The following is a 27,502-nucleotide window of genomic DNA, read 5'->3' as shown; positions in this document are numbered from 1 at the left end:
ACTGTATAACTCAGTTATATAAAAAAACGTTCATGTCTGCCAATCTCACCGGAACAGTGGTCAATTAAAAGGCATTTTAAACTGCACCCCATCCATTCAATAACTTTTCTTCAGCCCTTCAACAGCTTTCTAACCCTGCCTACTCCAAAACCCAGTCTCAAACTCTGAAGTACTAAAATGGATCAAAGCAGGAAAACATTTGTAAAAAACTGCCTTTGAAGTTTTAGCTGTTAAATTTAGTGTTGGCAAATTAAATTAAGTAGAGGTGGAAGGGAGGTAGGCAATATTTGAATCTACAAATACACCATTCTGCTGACATGTGATGTGCAAGAGCAGGTTGGAAAACACTGCCATTCAATATTTCCAGGATTAACCCAAAGCTCAATTAGCTCACTTCAGAGCGGTAAATATGTCTAGACTAATCATGTGTAAATGTTCAAAGTAGTCTTCACAATACCAGATCATTTTGCTGAAAGCCAAATGTGGAAATAGAACCTCCAATGTTAGATGGGAGACCTTAAAAAGGTCATAGCTGTGTACACTTTCCAAAGATCAGCTCGCAGACTAATCTGATGCAAACATTAATAAGTGCGCCATTAAGAGATTTTATCTTCAGTAAGACGGAGCAGGTTTATTAAAATGTTATTTCAATTTAAACTCAAACTATCAATTCAAAAAAAATGCCTTACTTAAAAATTCATGCTTGTCATTTAAGACAATAGAATTAAAACAATTTTCACTCAAATTAGTGCATTCTTTCAATGTGTGAATAAGTCATGTGCCTGTGTGTCACGACTCAGCTAATTTCTCATGTGTTTGAAGTACTTTGCACTTTGTGCATTCAAATTCCTATTAAATGGTCATGACATCTCAAAGTCAATCCATGCCCAGGGATTTTATTAAAACAATTTATTGATCTGCCAAAAAAAATAAATTCCTATACAGTTAACAAAAGGCAACAGAAGATAAATTACATACAATTTAAAATAAAACAAAGAGTCGACCATTCAACCCCTCAAACCTGGTTGATCATCTACCTCAATGCCACATTCCCGCAATGTTCCCATATGCCTTATGTCATTAATAGCTGGAAATATACCAATTTGGGTCTAGAAATTACTTGATGACCAGAGCTAGATTCACCAGGGTGAATGAAGTTCCTCTTCATCTCAGTCCGAAATGGCTTACCTTTCATTCTGAGATTGTACTCTGATTCTACAGCTCAAAATTAGGGAAAACATTCTTTTCTGCTTCAACACTGTCCATCCCCTTTAGATTTGGAGATGCTAGTGTTGGACTGGGGTATATAAACTTAAAAAATCACACAACACCAGGTTATAGTCCAACAGGTATTTGGAAGCACTAGATTCCAAATACACCTGTTGGACTATAACCTGGTGTTGTGAGATTTTTAACTTTATCCTTTAGAATTTAAGTTTCTATGAGACAACTATTATTCTAAACTCTAGGGGATACAGTCTCAGTCTCTTCACAGGATAGACCCACCAGTCTACAGACCAACCTGGTGAATCACAGCTGCACTTCCTCTACTGCAAGTATATCTTTCCTGAGGCAAGGGACGAGAACCAGAACAATGCTCCAGCTAAATATCACCAAGTTTCCATGGAATCGAAGCAAGACTACATTGCTATAATAATCAAATCCTCTTGCGATAGAGGTTAACATATCATTTGCCTTTGAATAGCTTGCCGCACCTGTATGCTAGTTTTTTGTAAATATTGAGAAAAATTTTTAAATTTTTTTTTTTTTACAAAATTACTACAAAATAGTATAACAACCTGACAATATAATGACAATAACAACAGAAAAATACTTGTCTATTCCACAAACCACTGGGGGGGGGGGGGGGGGGGGGGAGGTGAGAGGGGGAAAGAAATCCTACAAAATCTACAATTCAATAAATAACTTAAGAAAAACAATTAAATTAAACCAAAGTAAATTTAATTATATTTGGTAAGTTACTGCACTCAGCGCAATCCCACCCAAGCTCCCCACCACCAGGAGCATTAATAAGCAAACGTGTATTTGTTTGGGATTCTTCCCCCTCCACCCGAGGGGCCCCTGGATCGCCAGACATAGCCCACATGACGACACGAAGGCCCTGACCAATATAGCTGACAAGTCTGCATCTATATAATTCAGAAAGGGCTGCTGTGTTCTGGTGCACCATACTCGTAAAGAAGTCCAGGGGGATGTGCTCCATGACTAATCTGCGCCAGCCTGCAAGTCCCAGGGGATTATCCGATCCCCAGCTCATTAGAATGTTCTTCCTCGCACAGAATGAAAGAATATTAAACAGTTTCTTCCCATGCACGTCCAAAGAGGGGACATTTGACAGACCCAAGAGGAGGGACACTGGATCCAACTTCTGTGCCAACATCTGTTTTACATTTAGGGCACACTGGGGATGCTCCGGTCTTAAATTGCGCAAGCCGCTCCAGAGTGGAATGAGTCACATGGAGTACCTTCAGCTGCATAGCCTGCATCCTGTTACAAATTGAAATCTTCCTTACATTCTCCCAAATATCCTCTCACATCTCAGATTTCCACCCCCAATTCCAGAGTCCAGATTCTGCATAACCGCTAAATATTCTTCGAAACATTACTTCCTAACAAATGATAGAGGGTGCTGAACGAGAGCGCACCCATAGACCAGAATACTCTCCTCTCTGTATCTGACTTGGAGGGACTAACCATCAATGTAGTTTTTTGTAGTGTAAAGTCCTTAACCTGAAAGTAATGAAAGAGGTCCCTCCTAGATAGCTCATTTCTGACTCAGCTGCTCGAAAGACATCATAACCTCCCCATCAAATAGTTTCACAAACAGGAGACTCCTCTAGACTCCCAGAGCTTAAAGCCAGAAGCCAACGACCCTGGCTGGAATCCTAACATTCCCATTATGGGAGCGAAAAGGGGAGGTTTATGTAAGTTGCCCTCACCTTGCTGCATCATTCTCCATGTTTTAACCATGTTAGGACAATCGGGTTTCTGCAACGGTCCATAAGAGTTATCTTGTCCATAAACAAGGAATTAATGAGATGGCATTTTGCCTGGGATGCCTCGATGTCCAACCAAATTGACCGCAGGTCCCGACAGGCCCAGTCAGCCACATAGGATAGTAAGGAACTCAATTGATATCCAAACCTCCTATCCCCTGCAGAAGCTGCAATTTGTCCAGCTTAATAAGAGGCCATCTGATGCCAGATGACAGATCCAAGCCAACTGTAAAGCTTCAGTAGTGCTTGCCTAGACAGCAAAGGGAGCATTTGTGTGGGATAATAATAAGTGAGGAACATTCATTTTGACCAGAACTATTCTACCCAACCAAGATATAGGAGAATTATCCCAGTGCCAAAGATCCTGCCCTACCTTCTCTAGCAACTGCAAAGAAATTAGCTTTATATAACTGATTGAAGGCCAGGGTGATAAAAATGCCTAAATGTAGGAAACCTCCCTGTGACCACCTGAAAGGGAAAATGGGTACCATCCCCAAAACTGGATATACTGGTAAGTCCCCCCACAGGCATGGTCTCCAACGTCATAATATTTATTTTATATCCTGAGAACAAACCAAATAGATTAACCACTTGTATTAAACAGGGCACAGATGTCAGCAGATCAGTTAAAAACAGAATAACATCATCCGCATAAAGGGATATCTTACACCAGCCTGTTCCTACCTCCGGGGCAATTATGTTGGGATCCCTCTGGATGGCCTCCGCCAGCGCCTCAATCACCGATGTAAATAGCGGCGAGAGGGGCGCCTTGTTGGTTGCCTATGCCGATACTAAAATTGTTGGATCATATAATAGTGCTTTCGGGTCACTACATAACATTGCCACCCACTTGGCAAAAACCGCTCCAGTACATAAAAAGGGTACAGCCACTCCACCCGGTCAAACGCTTTCTCTGTGTCCAGGAAGACTACTAAGCCCAGAATTGAGCCTTGCTTGCATACCTGGACCATGTTTAATACTCCATTATTAATACACCTACGACCCTTGATAAAACCTGTCTGGTCCTCCTTTACAATGAAAGGCCGTATGCTAGTTTTTAGTGATTTAATGAACCAAGATACCTAGATTTCTTTGTACTTCAACACTTTCCAATCTCTCGTCCTTGAAGTACTCCACACCTTTGATCCTCTAAAGTGGATAATCTCTATTTATCCACATTATACTTCCCTTGCCATGCCTTTACTCACTCAGCATGCATTTTTAAAATTCCTAGAATTGCAGATTGGGCCAGCATTTATTGCCCAGTCATAACTGCCCTCAAGAATATTGTCTCATCAAACTGCTAAAGTCCACTTGGTGGACTTTAGCAGTTCAAGATTTCAACTCACCACACCCACAATACCATGAAAGGAATTTCAGGATTGTGACTCTGATGTGAATAGTGGTGGATTCAGCAATGGTAATTCGATTGAATGTCGAGGGTGAAGGTTTGATTCTCATGAAAGGTCCATTGCTTGGCACTTCTGCAGAACAAATGATACTGGTCAGTCATTTGTCAGCATTTGTCTGGATATTGTCCAAATCTTACTGAGTTTGAACATGGACTGATTCAGTGGGAGGAGTGAGAAATAGCACTGAACATTATGCAATCCGTGAACGTTCCAACTTCTGACCTTATGATGGAGGGCAGAGATATCCTAGACCAGAGATGACTGACGCACAATTATTTTCCTTTGTGAAAGGTCTGACTCCAACCAGAAAAGAATGTCACCCCCAATTCCATGTGAGCACACGAGCAAAAGCGAAAGAAAATTGTTCAGATTCTATGAAGGCGGAAGGGTCCCCAAGCAGAAATGAGAGAAGTTTGTGCTGAGCCTTGCTGGACCTCTATAGCATGCCAAAGACAAATGTTGACCAGACAGCATGGTGGCATGTCAAAATGTCAGGCAACTGGAAACTTGAGGCAATTTTTGTGAAAAGTGTAGGTGCTCCACAAAGCAGTTGGCAATCAGCATTTTATCTCTGCCATGTACATTATGAGCAGACAGTATAATAGCCTAGGTTGCAGTGAAGTGTAGGTAAATTGCTGCTTCATCTGGAAGGTCTGTCTGGGATCTGGGGTGTTTTTTTTGGAGGGGGGGGGGGGGGGGGAGAAAAAGAGAAGGGCGATGAAGGTGGAGGGAATACAAAAGTTGCCATGGGATTCTGGAGATGTGCACGGTACAAAGGAGTAGATGAGTGTCATGTCGGGAACGATCCCTAAAAGATGCTGATAAGGGACGCAAGGGAAATGAGCGAGTGTCTAGTGCTGGAAATGGTGGGTCATGATCCTTTACATGTGAACACTGATGGGGTAGAAAGTGAGGACCAGACAGACTCAGTTATGGGTAGGAAGAGAAAGGGAGTGCACAAGTACAGAAAGTTGTTAAACACAGACTCCATCTCCACCTTTCCACTCACTTCTCCCCCCATCCACCCTGCCTTCAGCTTACACACCAGCTTTTCCTAGCTATCAATCAGCTCTGAAGTAGGGAGTCAGTGGACATGAAGCGTTAACTTTGCTTTCTCTACAGATACTGTCAGACTGGTAGAGTCTCACCAGTATTTTTCGTTTTTGTTTTATTTTGTTTCGAGCATTCACAATTCCTTAATTTTAGGGCACACAAATTTACTTTTCAAAAACATACAACTGCCTACATTTAGTCCATTGCAGTAATCCTTTGTGCACTAAATGCACAAATAACATAATACTACCAATAGAAGAGATCAAGGTAAATTATTATAAAAGCTGCAAAGCCATAGTTGGATTATATACAATTTCAAGCTTCACATTCAATGAAGGTTCTTAAGCTAATAAAGAGATTATGATTCATTAATTTCCACCTTGAGAGACAAAATAGTAATACCAAGATGACTCAAAATTGGGATTATTATTATTAGAACAGTTAGCGATTTGGGAGAGATTTAAGAAATAAGGTTTAAACTTAAGGAAGGTATAGGATAGAAACAAAACATTCGCAAGTTTAATGGCCTTAGTGTTGCCAATTTTGATTGTACCATGTGGCATTCAATCAGATGACATTAAGAATCTCAGGATTACTAAGACTCGAATGCAATAAGACTTTGTTTTTGAGAGATGAACAATGATTTATAGATTAAAGAACACAATAGAAAGATAATCAGGTCTCAGTATCAACCTCAAAAGGTCAAGTAAATACTGCTGATACAAAAATATCAAAATATGTCAAAGCAAAATTCTGAGCATGAGGGAACTCTGAAATTAAGAACAATGGAGAAACTCAGCAAGTCTGGCAACATCTGCAGGGAGAGCAATAATACTGAGGCCAGTATGACTGCTCTTTGGAACAATACAAGATAACAATAAATCAACACATGTAAGAAAATATTCAGTTACAATTTTGATTGTTTACACACCATAAAACTACAAATCAAAACCACAAATGAATTCACTGACTCCCATATCCATTCTGTGCATCAGACCTGTATGGGGAAAACACAAACTGCAGGATTCCCTTATCCTATGATACAAGCTGTTCTATATTTGGTTAAGTGGTTCAGAGTCAAAATATTTCATTCTTCAATATTTCCTTCCACATGTCATGCAGAGTTATCCAAAGCCACTCATTTTCAGGAGTGGTTGTTGGAATTTGATCAACATACCACAGTAAGTTATTAGGGAAACTTAGATAATAAGCCAATGTAAAAAGCTTCAAATCTGGTTAGATGGGCATTAAAAAAAACTCATTGTATGTTGTTGAACCTATTTTGTTCCTTATGGTTTAAAGTTCAATCCCTGTTCCATCCAATAACACAATTTGGGGCATTACCACCAGGCTAAACATTACTCTTGCTTCTCAACACTTCCCAGCAAGATCTGCAAATAAACAGATTGTTATGAAAAGGTTAGGATTGGGTACATTAATGTTTAGCCTCATTCAAGACTCACCATCTATACCTAAGAAAGAGTCATAATGGATAATTGGTCCATTACTACTCATAGAATTGTACTAACATGAGTCAGCAAACATAGAGTCAGATGTATAGCTCAGAAACTGACCCTTCAATCCAACTCATTCATGCTGACCAGATATCCTAAATTACTCTAGTCCCATGGGCAGCATTTGGCCCATATCTTTCTCAACCTTCCTATTCATATACCCTTCCAGGTGTCTTTTAAATGTCATTATTGTATCTGTATCTGACGCCTCCTCTGGTTGATCATTGCACACATGCACCACCCTCTGTGTGAAAGTGTTGCCCTTCATTTCCCTTTTAAATCTTTCCCATCTCACCTTAAACCTATACCCTCTAATATCAGGCTCTGCTACACTCCAAAAACTAACCTTGGCTATTCACCCTATCCATGCGCCTCATGATTTTATAAGCCTCTATAAAAGGTCACCCTTTATGTAAAGGAAGGAAATTAGAAAGAGGATAGATTAGTGGAGCCAGATAGCAGATAGCCCCAGCAGGAAGTGGGAGTTTGAAGAGATTTGGTAAGGTGAAAATTACATTAGTTCCAATGGGACTTTTTGATCTACAAAGATAGGAAAACTGCTCCAGAATACATAGATCATAGAACGTTACAGTGCAGTACACAGGGTCTTCAGCCCTTGATGCTGTGCCAACCTGTGAAATTAATCTGATGCCCATCTAACCTGCACCTTTACATTATTATCCATATGTACATCCAACACCCATTTAAATGTCTTTAATGTCAGCAAGTCTATTACTTTAGCAGGCAGGCCATTCCATGCCCCTACTACTGAGTAAAGAAACTATACCTGATATCAGTCCTGCACCTATCATCCCTCAATTTACAGCTATGTCCCCTTGTGTTAGCCTTCACCATCCAAGGAAAAAGGATGGTGTCCACCCTATCTAACCCTCCGATTATCTCATACATCTCAATTAAATCACCTCTCAATCATCTTCTCTCCAACAAAACAGCCTCAGTTCCCTTAGCCTTTCCCCACAAGACCTTCCTTCCATACCAGGCAACATCCTAGTAAAACTCCTCTGAACCCTTTCTAAAGTTTCCACATCCTTCCTATAATATGACGACCAGAACAGTATGCAATACTCCAGGTGCGGCCTTACCAGTGTCTTGTATAGCTGAAGCATGATCTCATGGCTCAGAAACTTAACCCCCCCCTTACAAATAATTGCCAACACACCATATGCCTTCTTAACCTTATCAACCTTGGTGGCAACTTTCAGAGATTTATGCACCTGGACACAGATCTCTGTTCATCTACACTGCCAAGAATGTTACCATAAGCCCAGTACTCTGCATTCCTGTTGTTTCCATAGTGAACTACGTCACTTTTCCATTTGCCACTTCTCAGCCCAGCTCTGCACTTTATTTATGTCCCTCTGTAACACACAACATCCTTCAGCATTATCCACAATTCTGCCTACCTAGTGTCATCCACAAATTCACTAACCCATCCTTCTATGCTCACATCCAGATCATTTAGGAATATGATAGGACCGCGAGGATGCACAAATAAAGTTAGAATAGAACGAAGCAGACTAGTCTACAAAGTTTTGCTGCTCCAGGTCTTTAATTCATATTGGGAGACACATGAAGCCCTCAATGATAATAGTGAAAGACTATAAGAGGTACCACAGCTTCTGTGCAATGACTGGATGTGACAGGGAGGCCTTTTCAACCGGATTAAAGCTCCCCTACTTTCTTATTACAATCCCTCACAATAAACAATATCCATTTACCTCCATAGTTACACGTCCAAGTATTAACTTTGTGATATTCAAGTACCAGGAAACAGATACTTTTGTATCAAAGTTCTGTGATTTTCCATTTAATGAGTATACTGATTTTCTGTTATTGATGCTGAAGTGGACAAGTCCCAAATTATACTAATCTAATTTCTTTTGCCTACTCAACCTATTTATACCCCCGTTATGTCGACTCCTCACATCCTCTACACAACTTACTCTCCCATCTATATTTGTCACATTAGCAAATTTAGCCACAGTAGGTTATGGCTGCCAAATCTCCCCAGAAGACTCTCTGATCCTTCAGAATCTGCCAGTGGCTAAATAAATCATTCCAACTAGTGATCAGGACTGGCCACCAGCCAATCTCAGCCCACACTCAAGTACCACTCCAACTTCTACATCGCTCGGACCAATTAGTTACTGTGTGCAATCAGATAATCAATACTCCCTGACACAGGGACACTGACAACCCATGTTTGGGTACCATTATACAGCCTCTATGTGAGCCTTAATATTTTCATAATTTTTCTTCTATCCCTCTTTCTAGTTTCATCTGCTTATGCCACATGTCATGATTTGCCGTTATATTGCCTTCTGCCACCACCTCCTGGAAAATGTCCAACCAGGATGGTGACATTCATTCCCAGTGTAGATATCCAAGTCAAATGGTAACTAAACTTGGGCTGTGATTGGCTGTCAACCAGTCCCAATGCAAAGATAAGTCAGGTGGTACCCAAACACAAGCTGTGATACAGTGCATAGACAAGGCCTCAACACAGAATCCTGTGGCACCACATTAATTACAATTGGCCAGTCCAAAGATGACTCAATTATTCCCATAAATGCTACCTTTTTGCTAACCAACAACTCCTCTATCCATGCTAAAATGTTACCCACTGCACCATGAGTTTAACATGTGTAGTAACCTTTGAAGTGGCACTTCACACCATTTGGAAATCCAAGTACATCATGTATATAGGCTCCCCTTTATCTGAGCTGCATCCTATTTTCTCAAAGAAAATGAATAAATCAAACAAACATTTTCATTTCAAAAACTCATGTGGATTCTAATTACATTAAGTTTTTCTGGAAGCCATGCGATAACCTTGTTAATAACAGATACTAAATTTTCCAATAACAGACATTGGTCTACATGGCCTGCAGAATCCTGCATTTTGTTTCCTTCCCTTCAAGGGAAGGGAAGGATTACATTTGCTATTTTCCAATTTGATTGGACCTTCCCAGATCTAGGGAATTTTGGAAAATTACAACTAATGCACTAATTCAGCAATTACTTCTTTTAAGATCCTGGTTTTGGATGAGATCCTGAGACATGTCAGGCTCTCATTCTGATAGTTTTCTCTGTACTCTGTGGTATTGCAATTATTTTAAATTCCTTCCTCTTTTCACCTCTTGATTTAAGACGATATTTTATAATCTAAACTTTCCACCATTTCCTTAAATCATATAGATTATATTCCCAGACTGACTTTGTGGAGAATCCACATTCACTTTAGCTTGGCAAGTGTAAAAGAAAAATTCTCAACAACAAACCACTCCAAAACAACATAGCACCTTAACAGAGCTGGGAACAAACAATTAAGTCTATTTAGACCTCTCATACCTAAGAAGTGGGATACTGCTCCTGAAGAATCTAAAGCCGTCCCTCCTGCATCACGTCTCCAGCCATGCATTTACCTGCTTTACCTTATTTTTGTCCCCACTGATGAGCAACACAGGAAAATTCAGAGGCCAACACCTTTGAGGTCCAGCCTTACAGTTACTTTCCAGCTCCCTAAAATTTGGCTGCACAACCTCACCCTTCTTTCTATTCATTCATTGGTCCTGATATGGATCACGACCAGTGGCTGACCATCCTCCCTCAGGGTGCTCTGCAGTCAGTGAAATCCATGTCCCTAACTAAGGCAGGCAATTCTGAACTCTGCAACTGCAGAGAGGATTCTCAAGGGAGAGAACAGCAGAACATTCAAGATTGTAACTGATCTTCCAATGACACCAATGAAAGAAACATTAAGACAAAAAGCAAAATACCCTAGATGGTGAAAACAGACTACCAGAAATATCCCACAGCTTAGGTCATTTTGGTGCAGAAAGAGTTAATGATTCAAGTCATTGATGTTTTGTCAGGACACAGCGGTTTCGTTCCTCCATTGATATGGCCTGACCTGCCATGCATTTGCATAATTGTTTTTATTTATGAATTCCAACATCTGCAGCATTTTGATCTGTTTATATGCATGGACTTCAGTTAAAATAGGGTGGGGGCTTGTTAGAATACCATCACCCAAAAATAGGATTATACATTAATAATTACCACTTGTAAGAAGGATACTCAACTCCACCAATTTATACAACAGTGACTAAACTACTGCTTAAGGCAGAGCATTAGGATGACTAAAGTAGTAACAAATACATGATTGCTAAGGTTACTCAATTTTCTATATTATGCAATGTTTATTTTTAAAAATGAGCTTTCAGAGGAAGAAAATTTCAATATAAATAAGCACGAGTAATTATTCTTTTCACCTAGTGATTTTAATTTCAAAAAACAGGAAGCAGGATATACCATTTTAAAAGCGGCAAAGTAGACTGATCATGAGTGAGAGCCAAGAAAGTTAGTGACAGATCTGTGGGCAGAACGTCCCTCTTGAGGCAGCATTTTTATAGAATCACAGAATCCCTAGAAGTGTGGAATTAGGCCAATCAGTCCATCAAGCCCACACTAACCCTCTGAACAGTATCCCACCCAGACCCACCCCTCAACCTTATCTCTGCAACCCTGCATTTCCCATGGCTAATCCATCTAGCCTGCATGTCTCCAGACACTATGGGCAATTTAACATGGTCAATCCACCTAACGTGAACCTCTTTGGACTGTATGAGGAAAACCACAGAAACACATGGAGAACATGCAAATCCACACACAAATAGTCACCCGAGATTGGAATGGGATCCAGGTCTCTGGTGTCGAGAGGCAGTAGTGCTAACCACCAAGCCACTATGCCACCAGTAGTTTCTTACATAATCAGAACAGCTCCTCTGACAGACAAATTCCTCAATTATAAAAAAAAACAGTAATCAAGTGTTAACAAGTCCAGATTTGTTTCCTGAATTAGTAGTGTGTTAAAACTTGGCAAAACATTGCATTTTGAACATAAAATGCTGGAATTATACTGAAACTGTATAAACATGTCTCATACATCATAGATACAGGGTGTAACATATTTGATCTATTCAAGTGGGGCAAAACTTTCTACAGCTTCATGCAGATAAACATCTGAATAACTGGATATAAAAATTATGATTAACCTTGTGAGCAATGTTAAGAGGTTAGAAGTCAAGGCCAATTTTAGAAAGCAAATTAAACTGTATGTAACAAAACATCATAGCCCTGCTTCCTGAACCAACCTACAAGCATACTTTCCCATTGAGTAGAATAGTGCAGGGCTTTCAGGAAAGAAGAAATGGGCTTACTTTGATAGTGTTTATAGGATATAGGCAACAAGGATAGTTCTTCTCCATGTTGCCATTTTTTCTTTTACACTCTACATACAGCACAGAATGATATATAATCTTCTAGCTCAAGATGTGAATCTTAATAGACTAGCTAATTTCATTGAACCATTATTTGAAGTTAAAATTTCGTAGAAGATAAATCTGCTGCAACATCTTTCGGCTGCTTTACATTTACTCAACTTAGTTCACCTGCCTTAAAGTCTTTTACTGCCTGACATTAAAAATTTTCCTTCTTCTGCACCAAAACGGAATCGTGTCACAGCACAGGAGGCTACTTAGCTCATCGTGCCCAAGCATTCATAAATATTGATATTCTGAAAGTAGCTATTAAAGGAAATTAACCTTCTTTTGTAAAACTACTCTGCTAATACTTCATTCATTACATCACCCAGGTAGTTCTGGATCAGGCCCCGTCAAATGTATTAAAGTACCCACGACCCTAACTTTTTCTTATTTTAAAGATTGAGGCGCTGTGTTCCAAGTGAGACTGGTCAAACTACTCTAAGTTAAGCAAAACACAATTTATTCACCCACAGTTAAAATACAAGGCAGAGAAAATTTTACAGAATAGATTATATTTTATTACTAAGCAGTAACTGATCCAATATAGTCACATCCCATAAACACACCCTTGGAAAAGGCAAATTCAGAATACAGAATGAAACACACGCAACTCCGGTAGTAAGCAGACAACCCCCAACTTTTGGCTGTAACCAAGAGAAGTGAAAACTATTCTTTCCCTCAAGACCACAACAACAACTGCTGAAAGCTGAACAAAATCTTGGTTGTGGGTGGGAGGCTGCTTTTGTTTTAAATGGTTGGAACAAAAAAATATACCCAAGGCTTCACAAGTTGTTTATCTTCTCTTCAACTGCTTGTCCCCTGTTTCCCTCCCCCCCACCCCCCACTATCCCTCCTAATCTCTTAAAAAAAGCCAGGACAAAAAAAAACCCACCTCTTAAAGCCACAGTATCATCACAGGTACTCAATATTAGCATGCGGCTCAAACATTGCAAATGTTGTATTGTCCTCAGCCAATGCTTGTACCTGTACTTTCCTGCAGGGGTTACTGAACAGCAACATGTAGAAAGAACACAAACCCAATTCTTTCTTAACCTTGGGTTGCTGAGACAATTATGCTTAAATTGTCTTAGGTATGACCACTAAATCAGCACAAGCCAAGAACCAAACTGGCAATTAGTTCAGCTATTTATGGTGACTGCGGCTTCTAATTTCAAAATTACTTTATTCATTTGCAAATCAGATCTACAAGATATGAGCTCAGCAACCAACTCATCCATCACTTGTTATGCCAACTGAATACATGTCCCAGTCATGCTGCACAAAACTGTTGCACAATGGAATCACAACGGAGGTAAATATGGACACAATTTGTTTAATCGTGTACCTTCAAAATACAAGTGCTATTGTGCTGATCTCATTTTTATTTGAGATTTTATCATTGATCAATTAACAAGAAGGGGGTCAATGGTCTTCTCTCGTACAATTACATTTCAATCAAAATACAGGACTTTTAACATAGGAGAAACACAGCTTACCAAAACAGACTCCATGTCTGAAAATGCAATCAACTGATTTTATACAGCATAAAATGGTGACATTTACTAAAGCATCCATTAACTGACATTTTTTGGCAAAGAGCATGGGATACATTTCACAACAACCCTTAAAACCAATTACAGGTATACCTGGTCATAGTTTGACCATCTGATACAAACTGTATTGCTGATGCACAAATACATATTACAGATACCAACATATTGTTTGGCAGAGGGCAGCACGGTGGCACAGTGGTTAGCACTGCTGCCTCACAGCGCTAGAGACCTGGGTTCAATTCCCGCCTCAGGCGACTGACTGTGTGGAGTTTGCACGTTCTCTGTGTCTGCGTGGGTTTCATCCGGGTGCTCCGGTTTCCTCCCACAGTCCAAAGATGTGCAGGTCAGGTGATTTGGCCATGCTAAATTGCCCGTAGTGTTAGGTTAGGGGTATGGGTGGGTTGCGCTTCGGCGGGGCAGTGTGGACTTGTTGGGCCGAAGGGCCTGTTTCCACACTAAGTAATCTAATCTAAAAAAAAATCTTCAAGCTAATCTTGAACAGTACCAAATCATTTTAGGTCAGGTTCATTACACAGTAGTACAAATCAGCAATGCATGTCTTGCTGGATTGATCTCATTGAATATTTGACTAGAGATTCCTGCATACCACAGGTAAGTGCCACTGTCATTAGGACAGAGATTTCCTATTGAAAACAAATTTACAATGCATATGTTTTACCCATACGTATCAACTATTACAGGTGAAGGAGCCAAAAAGCCGCACTTTAATAAATCAACTGATTTTGGACATCCAATGCCATTTAATGAGTGTTTCCTTTCGATCATTAAACATTCACAATTAAACAATGGGCAGTTTTAGGAAGTAACAAAAGAACAACTAGCATTCCCACATTGAATATTAGCTTTTTCCATAGAACTTGTCAGAATAAAGTATTAGCCATTTAGGGCTGAAATGGTAAGTCTTTTATCATTGTTGTGAATCTTTGGCTTTTGCTCCCCTAGGGATTTGTGAAAGATCAATTACTGAGCATACCCAAAAATGAGATGAATAGAATTTTGGGCACCAAGAGAAACCAAGAATGAGAAAAGCAGAATTGATATAACATTAATTGCAATCTTATCCTTACTAATCTTATTCAATGGTGCAGCAGGCTTGGAAAGGGCAAGGAAGAGAAGAGAGAGACCAAAGTCTCTGCTCTTAGTAATGTCTCTGTTCTCCAGGGTCCTTGGATAAGGTAGAGAGTCAATGAATCAGAGGCCTACAGTACAGAAAAAAAGTCCCTTTTACCCATTGAGTCTCTGCTGGTTAAAAACCACTTAACTAATCACATTATCCAGCAATTAGTTCTCACTATGTGTGAAAATGAAAAAGACATAAGTGAGTCAGAGAGGCAGGACTTGCACTGAATTGAAGTTGGTGCTAAATTAGCTCATCTTAGCCAGAGCTCCAACTGAGTTACTACAAGTTGTCTGTTTGCTGCTATAGAGAGAAGAGGAAAACAACAGAGTCTTGATCAGCTCCTACTGACATCCACCATGTGAATGTGGAATCATCAGTGGCTGGCAAGATTGATTTTTATCTGTAAAGTGGTCTCCTTTCTTCCTTGGTGTAGGATAGCTTAACACAGTCAAGAATAAAAACTCTTTTTAAGGTACAGGAAGTGAGCTTGACCTGGAGTTTCCTCTGCACTTGCACTGAGCCAGAAGGGATCTGGGAGAAAATTGAACCACATGATTTAATGGATTGTGAAACTTTAGCTGTAAATTTTAAGTTTGCAAGTTTAGTTGCAAATCTGATTATATTATGTAAAGTTCTCTCCAATTTTTGCCATACCTATGTAACCTGAATTTCCACACCCAATCACCTGTAGACTTTGGCTTCTGCCATACATACAAGCCTTATGAGCAAACTGGATGCCTTTATACATACATACAAGCCAGGGAACTATAGACCAGTGAGCCTGACTTCAGTGGTGAGCAAGCTATTGGAGGGAATCCTGAGAGACAGGATGTACATTTGGAGAGGCAAGGACTAATTAAGGATAGTCAACATGGCTTTGTGCGTGGGAAGCCATGTCTCTCAAACTTGGTTTGAGTTTTTTGAAGTAGTAACAAAGAGGATTGATGAGGACAGAGTGGTAGATGTGATCTATATGGACTTCAGTAAGGTGTTCGACAAGGTTCCCCATGGGAGACTGGTTAGCAAGGTTAGATCTCATGGAATACAGGGAGAACTAGCCATTTGGATACAAAATTGAAAGGTAGAAGACAAAAGGTGGTAGGGGAGGGTCATTTTTCAGACTGGAGGCCTGTGACCAGTGGAGTGCCACAAGGATCAGTGCTGGGTCCACTAACTTCCATTGTTTATATAAATGATTTGGATGTGAACATAAGAAGTATAGTTACTAAGTTTGCAGATTACACCAAAATTGGAGGTGTAGTGGACAACAAAGAAGGTTAACTCAGATTACAATAGGATCTTGATCAGATAGGCCAATGGGCTGAGAAGTGGCAGATGAGTTTAATTCAGATAAATGCGAGGTGCTGCATTTTGGGAAAGCAAATCTTAGCAGGACTTATACACTTAATGGTAAGGTCCTTGGGAATGTTGCTGAACAAAGAGTGCAGGTTCATAGCTCCTTGAACGTGGAGTTGCAGGTAGATAGGATAGTGAAGTCAGCGTTTGATATGCTTTCATTTATTGGTCAGAGTATTGAGTATGGAAGTTGGGAGGTCATGTTGCAGCTGTACAGGACATTGGTTAGGCCACTTCTGGAAAATTGCATGTAATTCTGGTCTCCTTCCTATTGGAAGAAAGTTGTGAAACTTGAGAGGGTTCAGAAAAGATTTACAAGGATGTTGCCAGGGTTGGAGAATTTGAGCTATGGGGAGAGGTTGAACAGGCTGGGGCTGTTTTCCCTGGAGCAGAGACTGAGGTGACCTTCTAGAGGTTTATAAAATCATGAGGGACTTGGATAGGATAAATAGATGAAATTTTTTCCCTGGGGTGGCGGAGTCCAGAACGAGAGGCCATAGGTTTAGGGTGAGAGGGGAAAGGCATAAAAGAGACCTAAGGGGCAACTTTTTCACGCAGAAGGTGGTGCGTGTATGGAATGAGCTGCCATAGGAAGTGGTGGAGGCTGGTACAACTGCAATATTTAAAAGGCATTTGGATGGGTATATGAATAGGAAGGGTTTGGAGGGATATGGGCCAGGTGCTGGCAGGTGGGACTAGATTGTGTTGGGATATCTGGTCGGCATGGACAGGTTGGTTTGAAGAGTCTGTTCCCGTGCTGTACATCTGTGACTCTGACTCCTTTGCCCACATCTTGGTATTTGTTTACCCAAATTCTTAGCTCAATCCTTCACTATTCCTTTATCTTCTATTAGGCTTGAAGCCCTCTTGAATATACCAGATTTTTATTAGCCTTAGTATCGTTAAAATAGTCAAGGCACACATTGCTTCTTCCTTCCCAAATAACCCACTATCTTCTTGAGGACCTTCCAACAGTGTACCAGCTCAGGACTAATCTTCTGCTTGTGTTCATTTCACTTTTACTTACCTACCAATGGATTTTGCTTAAAAAACTAACCACTGTCCTTTGCACACCTTCTTCCAGCAGGTTTGTTCACTTGCTAACAAGGCTTTGGCTGATGACGCCATTACGACCCTGAAAATTCACAACATGAAATATCACCTTGCTCCTAGCTTTTTTTTTCAAATCTCAAACCTACTCCATCATTCACTGAGATTGTGCCTGATTGTAACTAAACCCTGTAGAGCTAGTTTTGCTTAACAAGCCTTAATACCTTTGATAGCCAGGAATTTCAGTTTGAGAAGATTTGTAGCCCGGGTTATGGATAAAGTCATGGACTCGTTTGCCGAGCCGTTGTTTTTCTGCAAATGTTTTGTCTTCTTGCTGGGTGACATCAGTGTGTCTTTGATAAGGTGTTGGATGTCTGTCCTACCTGGTATTTGTATCTGTTTGTTGATACACTGTATCTGAGTGGTTTGTATACGGATCCAGTTCAATGTGTCTATTGATGAAGTTCCGGTTGGAGTGCCAGGCTTCAACGAATTCTCTGGCATGTCTGTTTTGCCTATGCTAGGATGGTTACATTGTTCCTGTTGACTTGGTGCCCTTCATTGTCTGTGTGGTGGGAAATGAGTGCGCTGGTTGTGTCTGGCAGAAAATTCCTTGAAGCTTGACACTCCAACTGGAACTCATTCAATAAACACATTGAACTGGATCCCGTATACAAACTCTGATACGGAACCTTAAGTACCATAGACATACAAGTACCCAGTGGGACAGAAAACCAACATCTTATCAAATATGCACTGATGATGTCACTTAGTGAGGCAACGAAACATTTACAGAAAAACACACTGGCTCAGCAAATAAATTCACAACTGCAGAAATTTCAGTCCTAGATTTAAAACTAATAGTTAACTAAATGCAATCTGAAGATAACTCCCAACTCCTACCATTCTAGCTGCAGTAGTGTTCTCCAACTTCACTTCGAAAAGACTAAGCTCTAAATTTTATATTGTGCTCCCTAGACTTTGTTTCTATTGGTTGGGAATTCTGTTTGTATTTACCATGTCTACCCTAACATCTTAAAAATCTTCAATTAAATCACACATTAACCTTCTAGACTTCAGAGAATGCAACCCTAATTTGTGTAATCACTCCTAATAATGCAACATCTTGGATCTGGGACCCAAGTATCATTCTCGTAACTGTATACTTGCACTTTCTTCAAAGTGTAAAATGTAGAGACTAGAACTGGCTATAGTAGTCCAAGTATGCTCTAATCAGAGCTTTGTATGACTATAAGAGGAATTTTAATTCTTTGTACAATGTCTTTTGGATATGTAAACCAGATTCATTAGCTTTTTGTTACAAAGATGACTCTCTACAAAGCGACAGGAATAGACCAATCAATCCCTCGAACCTGTCCCACCACAGACTGTTGTTGATCTGTGGCCTAATTATATTGAGAGATGCTTCCTAATATCTCCCCTGAATGCTCTGGTCCCAATTCCAAGACTACATCCATAACTTTATAAATGTATTACCTTATCTGTGCATAGTTCACAGCATATAGAAAGTACCCTGATATATCCATTCTCAAAAGTAGGTAATTTCACACGTGCCTAAATTGAAAACAATTTCCCTCAGTTTTGCCCATTGCTAGCATTTAACAACCCTACCCGCTCCTCTGCTTGTAGCTACCCCTAACAGGGGATCATGGTACAAAAGCCTCTCAAAACAGCTAGTCTGCAACCACTCTGATACCATTATAAGACCATAAGATATAGGAGCGGAAGGCCATTCAGCCCATCGAGTCCACTCCGCCATTCAATCATGGCTGATGGGCATTTCAACTCCACTTACCCGCATTCTCCCCGTAGCCCTTAATTCCTTGTGACATCAAGAATTTATCAATTTCTGCCTTGAAGACATTTAGCGTCCCAGCCTCCACTGCACTCTGTGGCAATGAATTCCACAGGCCCACCACTCTCTGGCTGAAGAAATGTCTCCGCATTTCTGTTCTGAATTTACCCCCTCTAATTCTAAGGCTGTGTCCACGGGTCCTAGTCTCCTTGCCTAACGGAAACAATTTCCTAGTGTCCACCCTCTCCAAGCCATGTATTATCTTGTAAGTTTCTATTAGATCTCCCCTAATCTTCTAAACTCCAATGAATACAATCCCAGGATCCTCAGCCGTTCCTCATATGTTAGACCTACTATTCCAGGGATCATCCATGTGAATCTCCGCTGGACACGCTCCAGTGCCAGTATGTCCTTCCTGAGGTGTGGGTCCAAAACTGGACACAGTACACCAAATGGGGCCTAACCAGAGCTTTATAAAGTCTCAGTAGCACAACAGTGCTTTTATATTCCAACCCTCTTGAGATAATTGACAACATTGCATTCGCTTTCTTAATCACGGACTCAACCTGCATGTTTACCTTTAGAGAATCCTCAACTAGCACTCCCAGATCCCTCTGTACTTTGGCTTGATGAATTTTCTCACTGTTTAGAAAGTAATCCATGCTTCTATTCTTTTTTCCAAAGTGCAAGACCTCGCATTTGCTCACATTGAATTCCATCAGCCATTTCCTGGACCACTCCTCCAAACTGTCTAGATCCTTCTGCACCCTCCCCACTTCCTCAGTACTACCTGCCTGTCCACGCAACTTTGTATCATTGGCAAACTTCGCTAGAATGCCCCCAGTCCCTTCATCCAGATCATTAATATATAATGTGAACAGCTGCGGCCCCAACACTGAACCCTGCAGGACACCGCTTGTCACCGGCTGCCATTCCGAAAAAGAACCTTTTATACCAACTCTCTGCCTTCTATCAGACAGCCAATCCTCAATCCATACCAGTAGCTCACCTCGAACACCATGGGCCCTCACCTTGCTCAGCAGCCTCCCATGTGGCACCTTATCAAAGGCCTTTTGGAAGTCTAGGTAGACCACATCCACTGGGTTTCCCCGGTCTAACCTACTTGTCACCTCTTCAAAGAACTCCAACAGGTTTGTCAGGCACAACCTCCCCTTACTAAATCCATGTTGACTTGTTCTAATCCGACCCTGCTCTTCCAAGAATTTAGAAACCTCATCCTTAATGATGGATTCTAGAATTTTACCAATAACCGAGGTTAGGCTAATTGGCCTATAATTTTCCATCTTTTGCCTTGATCCTTTCTTGAACAAGGGGGTTACAACAGCGATCTTCCAATCATCTGGGACTTTCCCTGACTCCAGTAACTTTTGAAAGATCTCAACCAATGCCTCTGCTATTTCCTCAGCCACCTCCCTCAGAACTCTAGGATGTCCAATTAGATTGAATTTTTCCCCTACTGCCCTCCACATTGTCTTCAAGTACAGTCAGCTCTTGTTCTTGCGCAATGCTACGTTATAAAATAAAAATCACGCTTTAGAAACAGTGATTATATTAGATTCCCTCAGTGTGGAAACAGGCCCTTTGGCCCAACCAGTCCATACCATCCGTCCGAAAAGTAACCCACCCAGACCCACTTCCTTCTGACTAATGCACCTATTACAATGGACAATTCAGCATGGCCAAATCACCTGACTGGCACATCTTTGGACTGTGGGAGGAAACCGGAGCACCCGGAAGAAACCCACGCAGACACAGGAAGAACGTGCTAACTCCACACACACAGTCACCTGAGGCTGGAATCGAACCTGGGATGCTAGTGCTGTGAGGCAGCAGTGCTAACCACTGAACCACTGTGCTGCCCCAAGTGCTTAAAATGTTGGCACTATAATCACATTACAGCCAACAGGTTTTAAAAGTTTGTGCTGTAGAAACAGCATTCCCCCAATTCATCAATCATATAACAGCAAGTTCGCTTTGACAAAATGTGCATTATAACAGAATGACCTTAAAGATATCTATAGCAATTCAACTTTTACCAATTACAGTATTCACTATCTGTACTTAATGGCTCAATAGGGAACAATCCAACTAGAAAATTTGTCCTCAATTCCATAAGGTTCAACTTTGGCAGTCTCTTAAGAGGGATTTTTGAAACTTCATGAGTAACATTTAAAGACATTCCCTTGTTCACTTCTTTAGTTACTCCACATTGAACCTCTCCAGTTAGGTTCCTGCCCTTGACACAATGAAAATGGCTCCAAAATCAAATTCAATGCTATGAATGGGGTGCATTTTTTCTACCCTCACATTCTCAAATTTGAGGCTTGAGGATTGAAAGTGTTTTAGAAACCAAAGGTTGATTAAAGGTAAAAAACGAAGGAAGTAAACTAGCAAAGAATGGAAAAAGCATTAAGAATGTTTACACTGCATTAAAAGAGAGAGAATAGCTAAAGTAATTCGCTTAGAAAGAGAAAATGTTGCAAATAAGGAAATGACAGGACTATTGAAAAAGTGTTTTGTTTCAGTCTCCGCAGCACAGACAGAAGTTATATAGTGGAAAGAGTGTATAGTGGTTTATGGCTAAGAATAAAAAAAGGTAGATGGAGAGAAAAACGTACTGGAGAAATTCAAGGAGCTAAAATTTGACAAATCATCAGGACATAACATCCTAATGTTCTAAAAACAACTGCAGAGATACTGGATATACTGGCTACAATTTTACAAAATTCCCTAGATTCTGGAAGAATCTCAGCACATTGAAAGTTATCAAATGTATCATTGTTTTCTCTGTCCTTCCTTCAATAGCAATGAATAATGAGTCAATCTGGCTTCAGGGAAAGCATTCAAATCTATTATTATTTGGGTATTCTTCACAATGCGCTCCAAAAGATTTTTTTTAAATCAACGTGCATTTCTTTGAAAGGGAAGTCCTTTATGATAAACATATTTAAGTTTCTGGAGGGTAAAATTGGTAGGATAAATAAAAAGAAGGGAAAGCAACAGCAGTGATAATGTCATTAGTAATCCAGAAGCCCAATTTAAATGTTCTGGTACAGGGGCTCAAACCCTACCGTGGCAGGTGGCAACATTTGAACTCTAATATTAATGATTTAGTGCTCAAAGTTTGTGAGTAGATTTAGTGCACTGGAAATTAAGTTCTACCATTCCTAGAGTAGTCATAAAAAGGTAACATTTTATCAAAGAATGCAAAGTACCCAACTTACCTGTCGCATACACAGAAGTTAACAGAAAACCAAGTCTCTGTACTCAAAAGGACCTATCTATTAGAAATAAATAAATTTACATCCACAGGTAAACAGCTAAACACTGCTGACATAACTGCTTGTTAATTTTCGAAAGCCATACAGACAGGGGGAAAAAATAATGTTATAAGTGAAAGGGGTGGGGGGAGGAGGAGAGAAAACACAGGGAAGCAGTGTAATTACCCAAGTCCACAGAATTCACTGAGGTGATCCTTTTGATTACCAAGATGTTCCATTCTTCAATCTCTCATCTACAGATTCTTTCCTTTGCAGAAGGCACACTAACTACAGCTCCTGTTAAAGGCCACAGCTTACAGCAACTGGTAAAGGAAAACAGACTAGCTTTCTTCAAACTTTTAGCTATCCTACTTGAGAAAGACATACCATCTGCCCATGCAATGGTCTGCTCACTGCAGCGTTCACACTCACAAGATGTTCACCCACCTACCCAGGAACCAGAGATCTGTCGTCACGCTAATGCCCTTTAGTATCCACAACTGGTCACAACTCCACAAATCAAACAGCAAACCTGTTGCTGGCCAAATTTCACTTAGAACACACCTGCTGGCGTTCGCCCAACCATAAATACCTCCTCCCAATGTTTGAACATGGCTTACAACGAGCTTCAGTAATTCACTTTTCAAACACGCAGCAATTCCTTCCATACCCTTTCTCCATTCTAGCCCGCAAAAAATAGACAAACAACATATTCTAGAAAGAAAGGCTAGTACAAAGAGGAATGGTTAGAGGCAGAGAATAAGGATTATTGGCTGTCACATTTATGTGGCTGTCCGTAACGAGGGGCGTGCTGTGATGGAATCACCCAGCTTTGAAGCCAGCTATATTATTGTCATTTTGTTTAAGTTTTCTGACAATACAAAATTAGGTGGGAATTCAAGCTGTCCGGAGAACAAAAGGGCTGCAAAGAGATACACAGAGAAACCTTGATTATCCACCATTCGATCAATCGAATTTTGGATTACCTGAACAAGATGGAAAGGTCCTGATGCTTGGCTAACTATGTTATCTGACATTCGATTAACCAAATGAAATATTCCCTGCTTGTGTCCTAGATTAACCCTGGATAATCAAAATTCCTCTGTAGACATCTGAATGGATAACAAGGTGGCATATGAAATATAGCATTAGGAAGCGAGAGGTTATTCACTTTTTTAAAAATCTTTTTACGACCAAAGATATATGCAACTTATAAATGTTAATATTCAGAATTACAAAATGTTATCATGTAGGTACAGGACTTGTGCACTTTAAAAATGCCATCAGAAAATTCTGCAGTCTTACCAAAAGTCTGGCCTGAAGCTTCTACTTGCCATAAGCTCGCATTCATCTAAAACTCTGTTCATACCTTAACCCACAGCAACTCTCGCTCTGCTCTCAGGATATGGTAATGCAGTGGCTATCTCAGAATCCCTACAGCGTGACCACACAAGTACCAGAACATCATAAAACCCATCAATTTCACTAATTTCCCTTCCATAACTGGTTTGGTGAAAATGTCCCATCACACAGTTAAATGTGTGCAGAATTAGCCTAACAAGCCACCACCATATTCTCCAAGATAATTAGGGCAATAAACAATAATGTTTCAGTGACACCTACATTACACAAAATAGAAAAGTCATCTCTAACCATCTGCACTGGTTCCTGGTCTTTACCTTCTCTACTTTTGTAACCTCTGGTCTTACAATGCTTCAAGAGCCTTGCTTATCTCCTATAATTACATGAACCTTTCACATCTGCATTGGCAATATATGCCCATCCCACTTGACCCTCTTCAAGTACATACATAAAACGTACTCTGATCAAATTTTCAAATACCATCTAGTGTTATTGTTTTAGGTTGAAATTTTTGCAAAGCATCAAACTTATTTAACTACATTAAAGACACTGTATAAACACAAGGGGTGCCCTTTTATAGAGTTATATACATCAGAACAAGTGGCTGTGGATTCAAGTTCCACTCTGGAACTCAATAGTTAAGGAAGGGGTTTTCATAATACAGCCTGATTGAATATCAATTCTCAGTCATGCAGACAGTAAGAGTGGAGATATTCCTGAGTAGTCAGTACAAAAGAAACAAAATTGAAGTCTCTACCACCACTATTTACAGTTCTTGTCTATGATCTGCACATAAAAGTGTACATTGCCACAGCAATTCCATGGAAAGCAGTAGTTACTTAATCAGATACTTAGATTTACTTAACTAACTGAATTTGTGTCTCCCAGGCTGCGATAATGAGATTTGAACTCACTCCGGATCATTAATCCGGACCTTTGGATTGATAGTCCAAAACGATAGCCACTGTGCCACCATGGTAGACAAGCTGAAAGAACACAGCAAGCCAGGTAGCATCAAGAGGTGGAGAAGTCAATATTTCAGGTGTAACTCTTCTTCAGGGTTGAGAGTGGGTGTATGGGGAGCTGCAGATCAAGGTGGTGAGGTGGGGATAAGTGAACACAAGTAGAGAGTATGACCTGGTTGGTTGATGGGAGGAATGAATCCAGTTGGAGGCTAGAAGGAAGGGTTGATGAGAGGAATTGAGTGGGAGGATTATTTCAAATTGGAGAATTCAATGTTGAGTACTCCGGGCTGTCGGCGGCCCAAATGGAATATGAGGTGTTGTTCCTCCAATTTACAGTTTCATTCGTCATGGCAATGGAGGAGGCCAAGGATGGTCATGGGAAGGAGAATTAAAATGGACAGTGACTGGGTGGTCAGGTCAGCCCCTGCTGGCCCGACTGGGATGCTCAGCGAAATAGTCCCTCAGGTTACATTAGGTCTCCCCAATATAGAGAAGACCACATTAGGAGCACCGGCTAGTGAACTAGATTGGAGGGGAGGCAGGTGAACCTCGGTCTCACCTGGAAGGACTGTTTGGGGCGGGGGGAAGCTGTTGGCAGATTTTGCATCTTTTGCTATTGCAGGGGAAGATAACTGCAGTTTGGGGGAAATGGGGGAATGGGGAAAGTGGCACAAACCAAGGATAGGGGAAGGGAACGGTGCTCCCATATCCCTATCGCTGAGTGAAAGTTGCTGTGGGAGAGGTTGAACAGTAGAGTTTTAGGTGAGTTTAAGGTTATGGCAAGAAGTTTTAGGCATGGAAACTTTGGGTAAGACCACAGTTCTTTGATGGTTTTTTTGAAGTGGAAAGTATAGTACTGGCTGGATGACTAATGTCCAGATTTATATCACCAGTGCAGGGTTCAATCCCCATTCCAACTGGTATTGATTCTCATTATCACCTTCTCTCTCCCACCTACCAGCAGAGCAGGTTATGGTGCTGAGTCACATCTGCTTTCAGGCAGAGAAGTCAGTGGTGACAAATAAATGCATGGTATCATTACAATATTTAAGAAACATCCACATGTAATTCGCAAGAACTACCTGGATGTATAAAAATTAGTCTCCAATTCAGTTTTCAGTAATTAGCTTTTTCAGCTGGGGTAACCAGTGAGGTGTTAAAATTGCCCTCTAACAGTGGGAGTAACAGGAAGGATCAGATTTCTCTCCAGCAATCAGTGAAGGCAGCTTAACGCGGAGACAAAAAGCTGGTGTTTATAAACGGCGCCCATTTTTCCATTCTAGCATCTTCTGCTCTGACATCGTCTTAGAAACGAAGCAAAAAAAGAGTCTGCCAGTCAGTCAATAGTCTGCGCGGTTACATATTCCCACGGTTAATTTTTAGTTCAGATTCTGAAACTAGCAGTTATAAATCCGAGCAAAATCGATTTGCAGATGCTCCAGCTACCTGCTATACCGCTGTACACCGCCAGACTGGCCTACCTTGTAGAAAAGGTGGAGAAAAAAAAAGCACAACAGGTACTTTCCCCTCGAAACTTAGGCGTTTTAGACTTTACCGACTGGCTATTTTTCACAGGGAATTTGTAGACCAGTAGGTTTACCTGCCGGCTCCGGACTACACCTTTGCTGAAGATGTCCCGGGCGGACTACTTTGAGCAGGGATAGACTGTGACAGAGAGCATTTACTTACAATCAAATTCCAGTCAGTATCCACTCGGTCAGCCAGCCCGCACAGGTACACACACAGGTACAGGGTGGAACACAGGAACATGACCACCGAAACAAACATCACCCAGCCTTGCAGCAGAGGCACAGGTACATTGGACGAGGCGACCAAAATCCACACCAAACCTCCAAACAACTTCGGGCAAAACAGAAAGACTAATGTTAGCAAACAACCTGGGCGTCATCGAACATGCAGAGCTTGGAACAATTACTCTCGACTCACTCACAATCTCTAAACAAATGAAAGCTCCAGAGTAGGTTTGCAGGACCGACATCCCCAGGGGTAAGGTTATCCGAGGAGCTGGGAAAGCCATGGCGTTAGAGCCCAGACTGGGGTTTGGAGCTGGAGCCGACATGGTGGTGGGTGGGAGGGAGGGTGCGACCGTCCGCGGGGATCCAGGAGACAGGCAACTAGCGGCTAAGCCGCGTGACACCCAACCCGGACAGGTGTAGCTGATCCGGGAGGGAGAGTCCCGCCCAGCGCGGCACGGCACAGCTCAGTCCCGCCCCCAGCGCGGCACAGCCCAGCTCAGCTCAGTCCCGCCCCCAGCACGGCACAGCCCAGCTCAGTCCCGCCCAGCGCGGCGCGGCACGGCACAGCCCAGCTCAGTCCCGCCCCCAGCACGGCACAGCCCAGCTCAGTCCCGCCCCCAGCACGGCACAGCCCAGCTCAGTCCCGCCCCCAGCACGGCACAGCCCAGCTCAGCTCAGTCCCGCCCCCAGCACGGCACAGCCCAGCTCAGTCCCGCCCCCAGCACGGCACAGCCCAGCTCAGTCCCGCCCCCAGCACGGCACAGCCCAGCTCAGCTCAGTCCCGCCCCCAGCACGGCACAGCCCAGCTCAGCTCAGTCCCACCCCCAGCACGGCACAGCCCAGCTCAGTCCAGCCCCCAGCACGGCACAGCCCAGCT

At 41.4% G+C, this 27,502-nt stretch overlaps 1 protein-coding gene across 1 annotated transcript in view; it reads right to left on the bottom strand.

The window, feature by feature from the left end:
- Window positions 1–27,078, bottom strand: part of mal2 (mal, T cell differentiation protein 2) — a 33,260-nt gene extending 6,182 nt beyond the window's left edge. The window contains exons 1-2 of the mRNA XM_043688980.2: window positions 26,820–27,078; window positions 26,558–26,728 (exon numbers count right to left, since the gene is read on the bottom strand). Coding sequence (XP_043544915.1) covers window positions 26,558–26,728; window positions 26,820–26,948 — 300 coding nt within the window. The 5' untranslated portion in view covers window positions 26,949–27,078. The remainder of the gene's footprint in view (window positions 1–26,557; window positions 26,729–26,819) is intronic.
- Between the last annotated feature and the right edge of the window lie 424 nt (window positions 27,079–27,502).

Source organism: Chiloscyllium plagiosum, unplaced genomic scaffold (genome assembly GCF_037043375.1).
Source record: "Chiloscyllium plagiosum isolate Xiang-an unplaced genomic scaffold, Cpla_swu_hap1 HiC_scaffold_4, whole genome shotgun sequence".
Classification (NCBI taxonomy): Eukaryota; Metazoa; Chordata; class Chondrichthyes; order Orectolobiformes; family Hemiscylliidae; genus Chiloscyllium; species Chiloscyllium plagiosum.
Note: the sequence above shows the minus strand (reverse complement) of the source record. Positions and strands in the feature narration are given on the sequence as shown.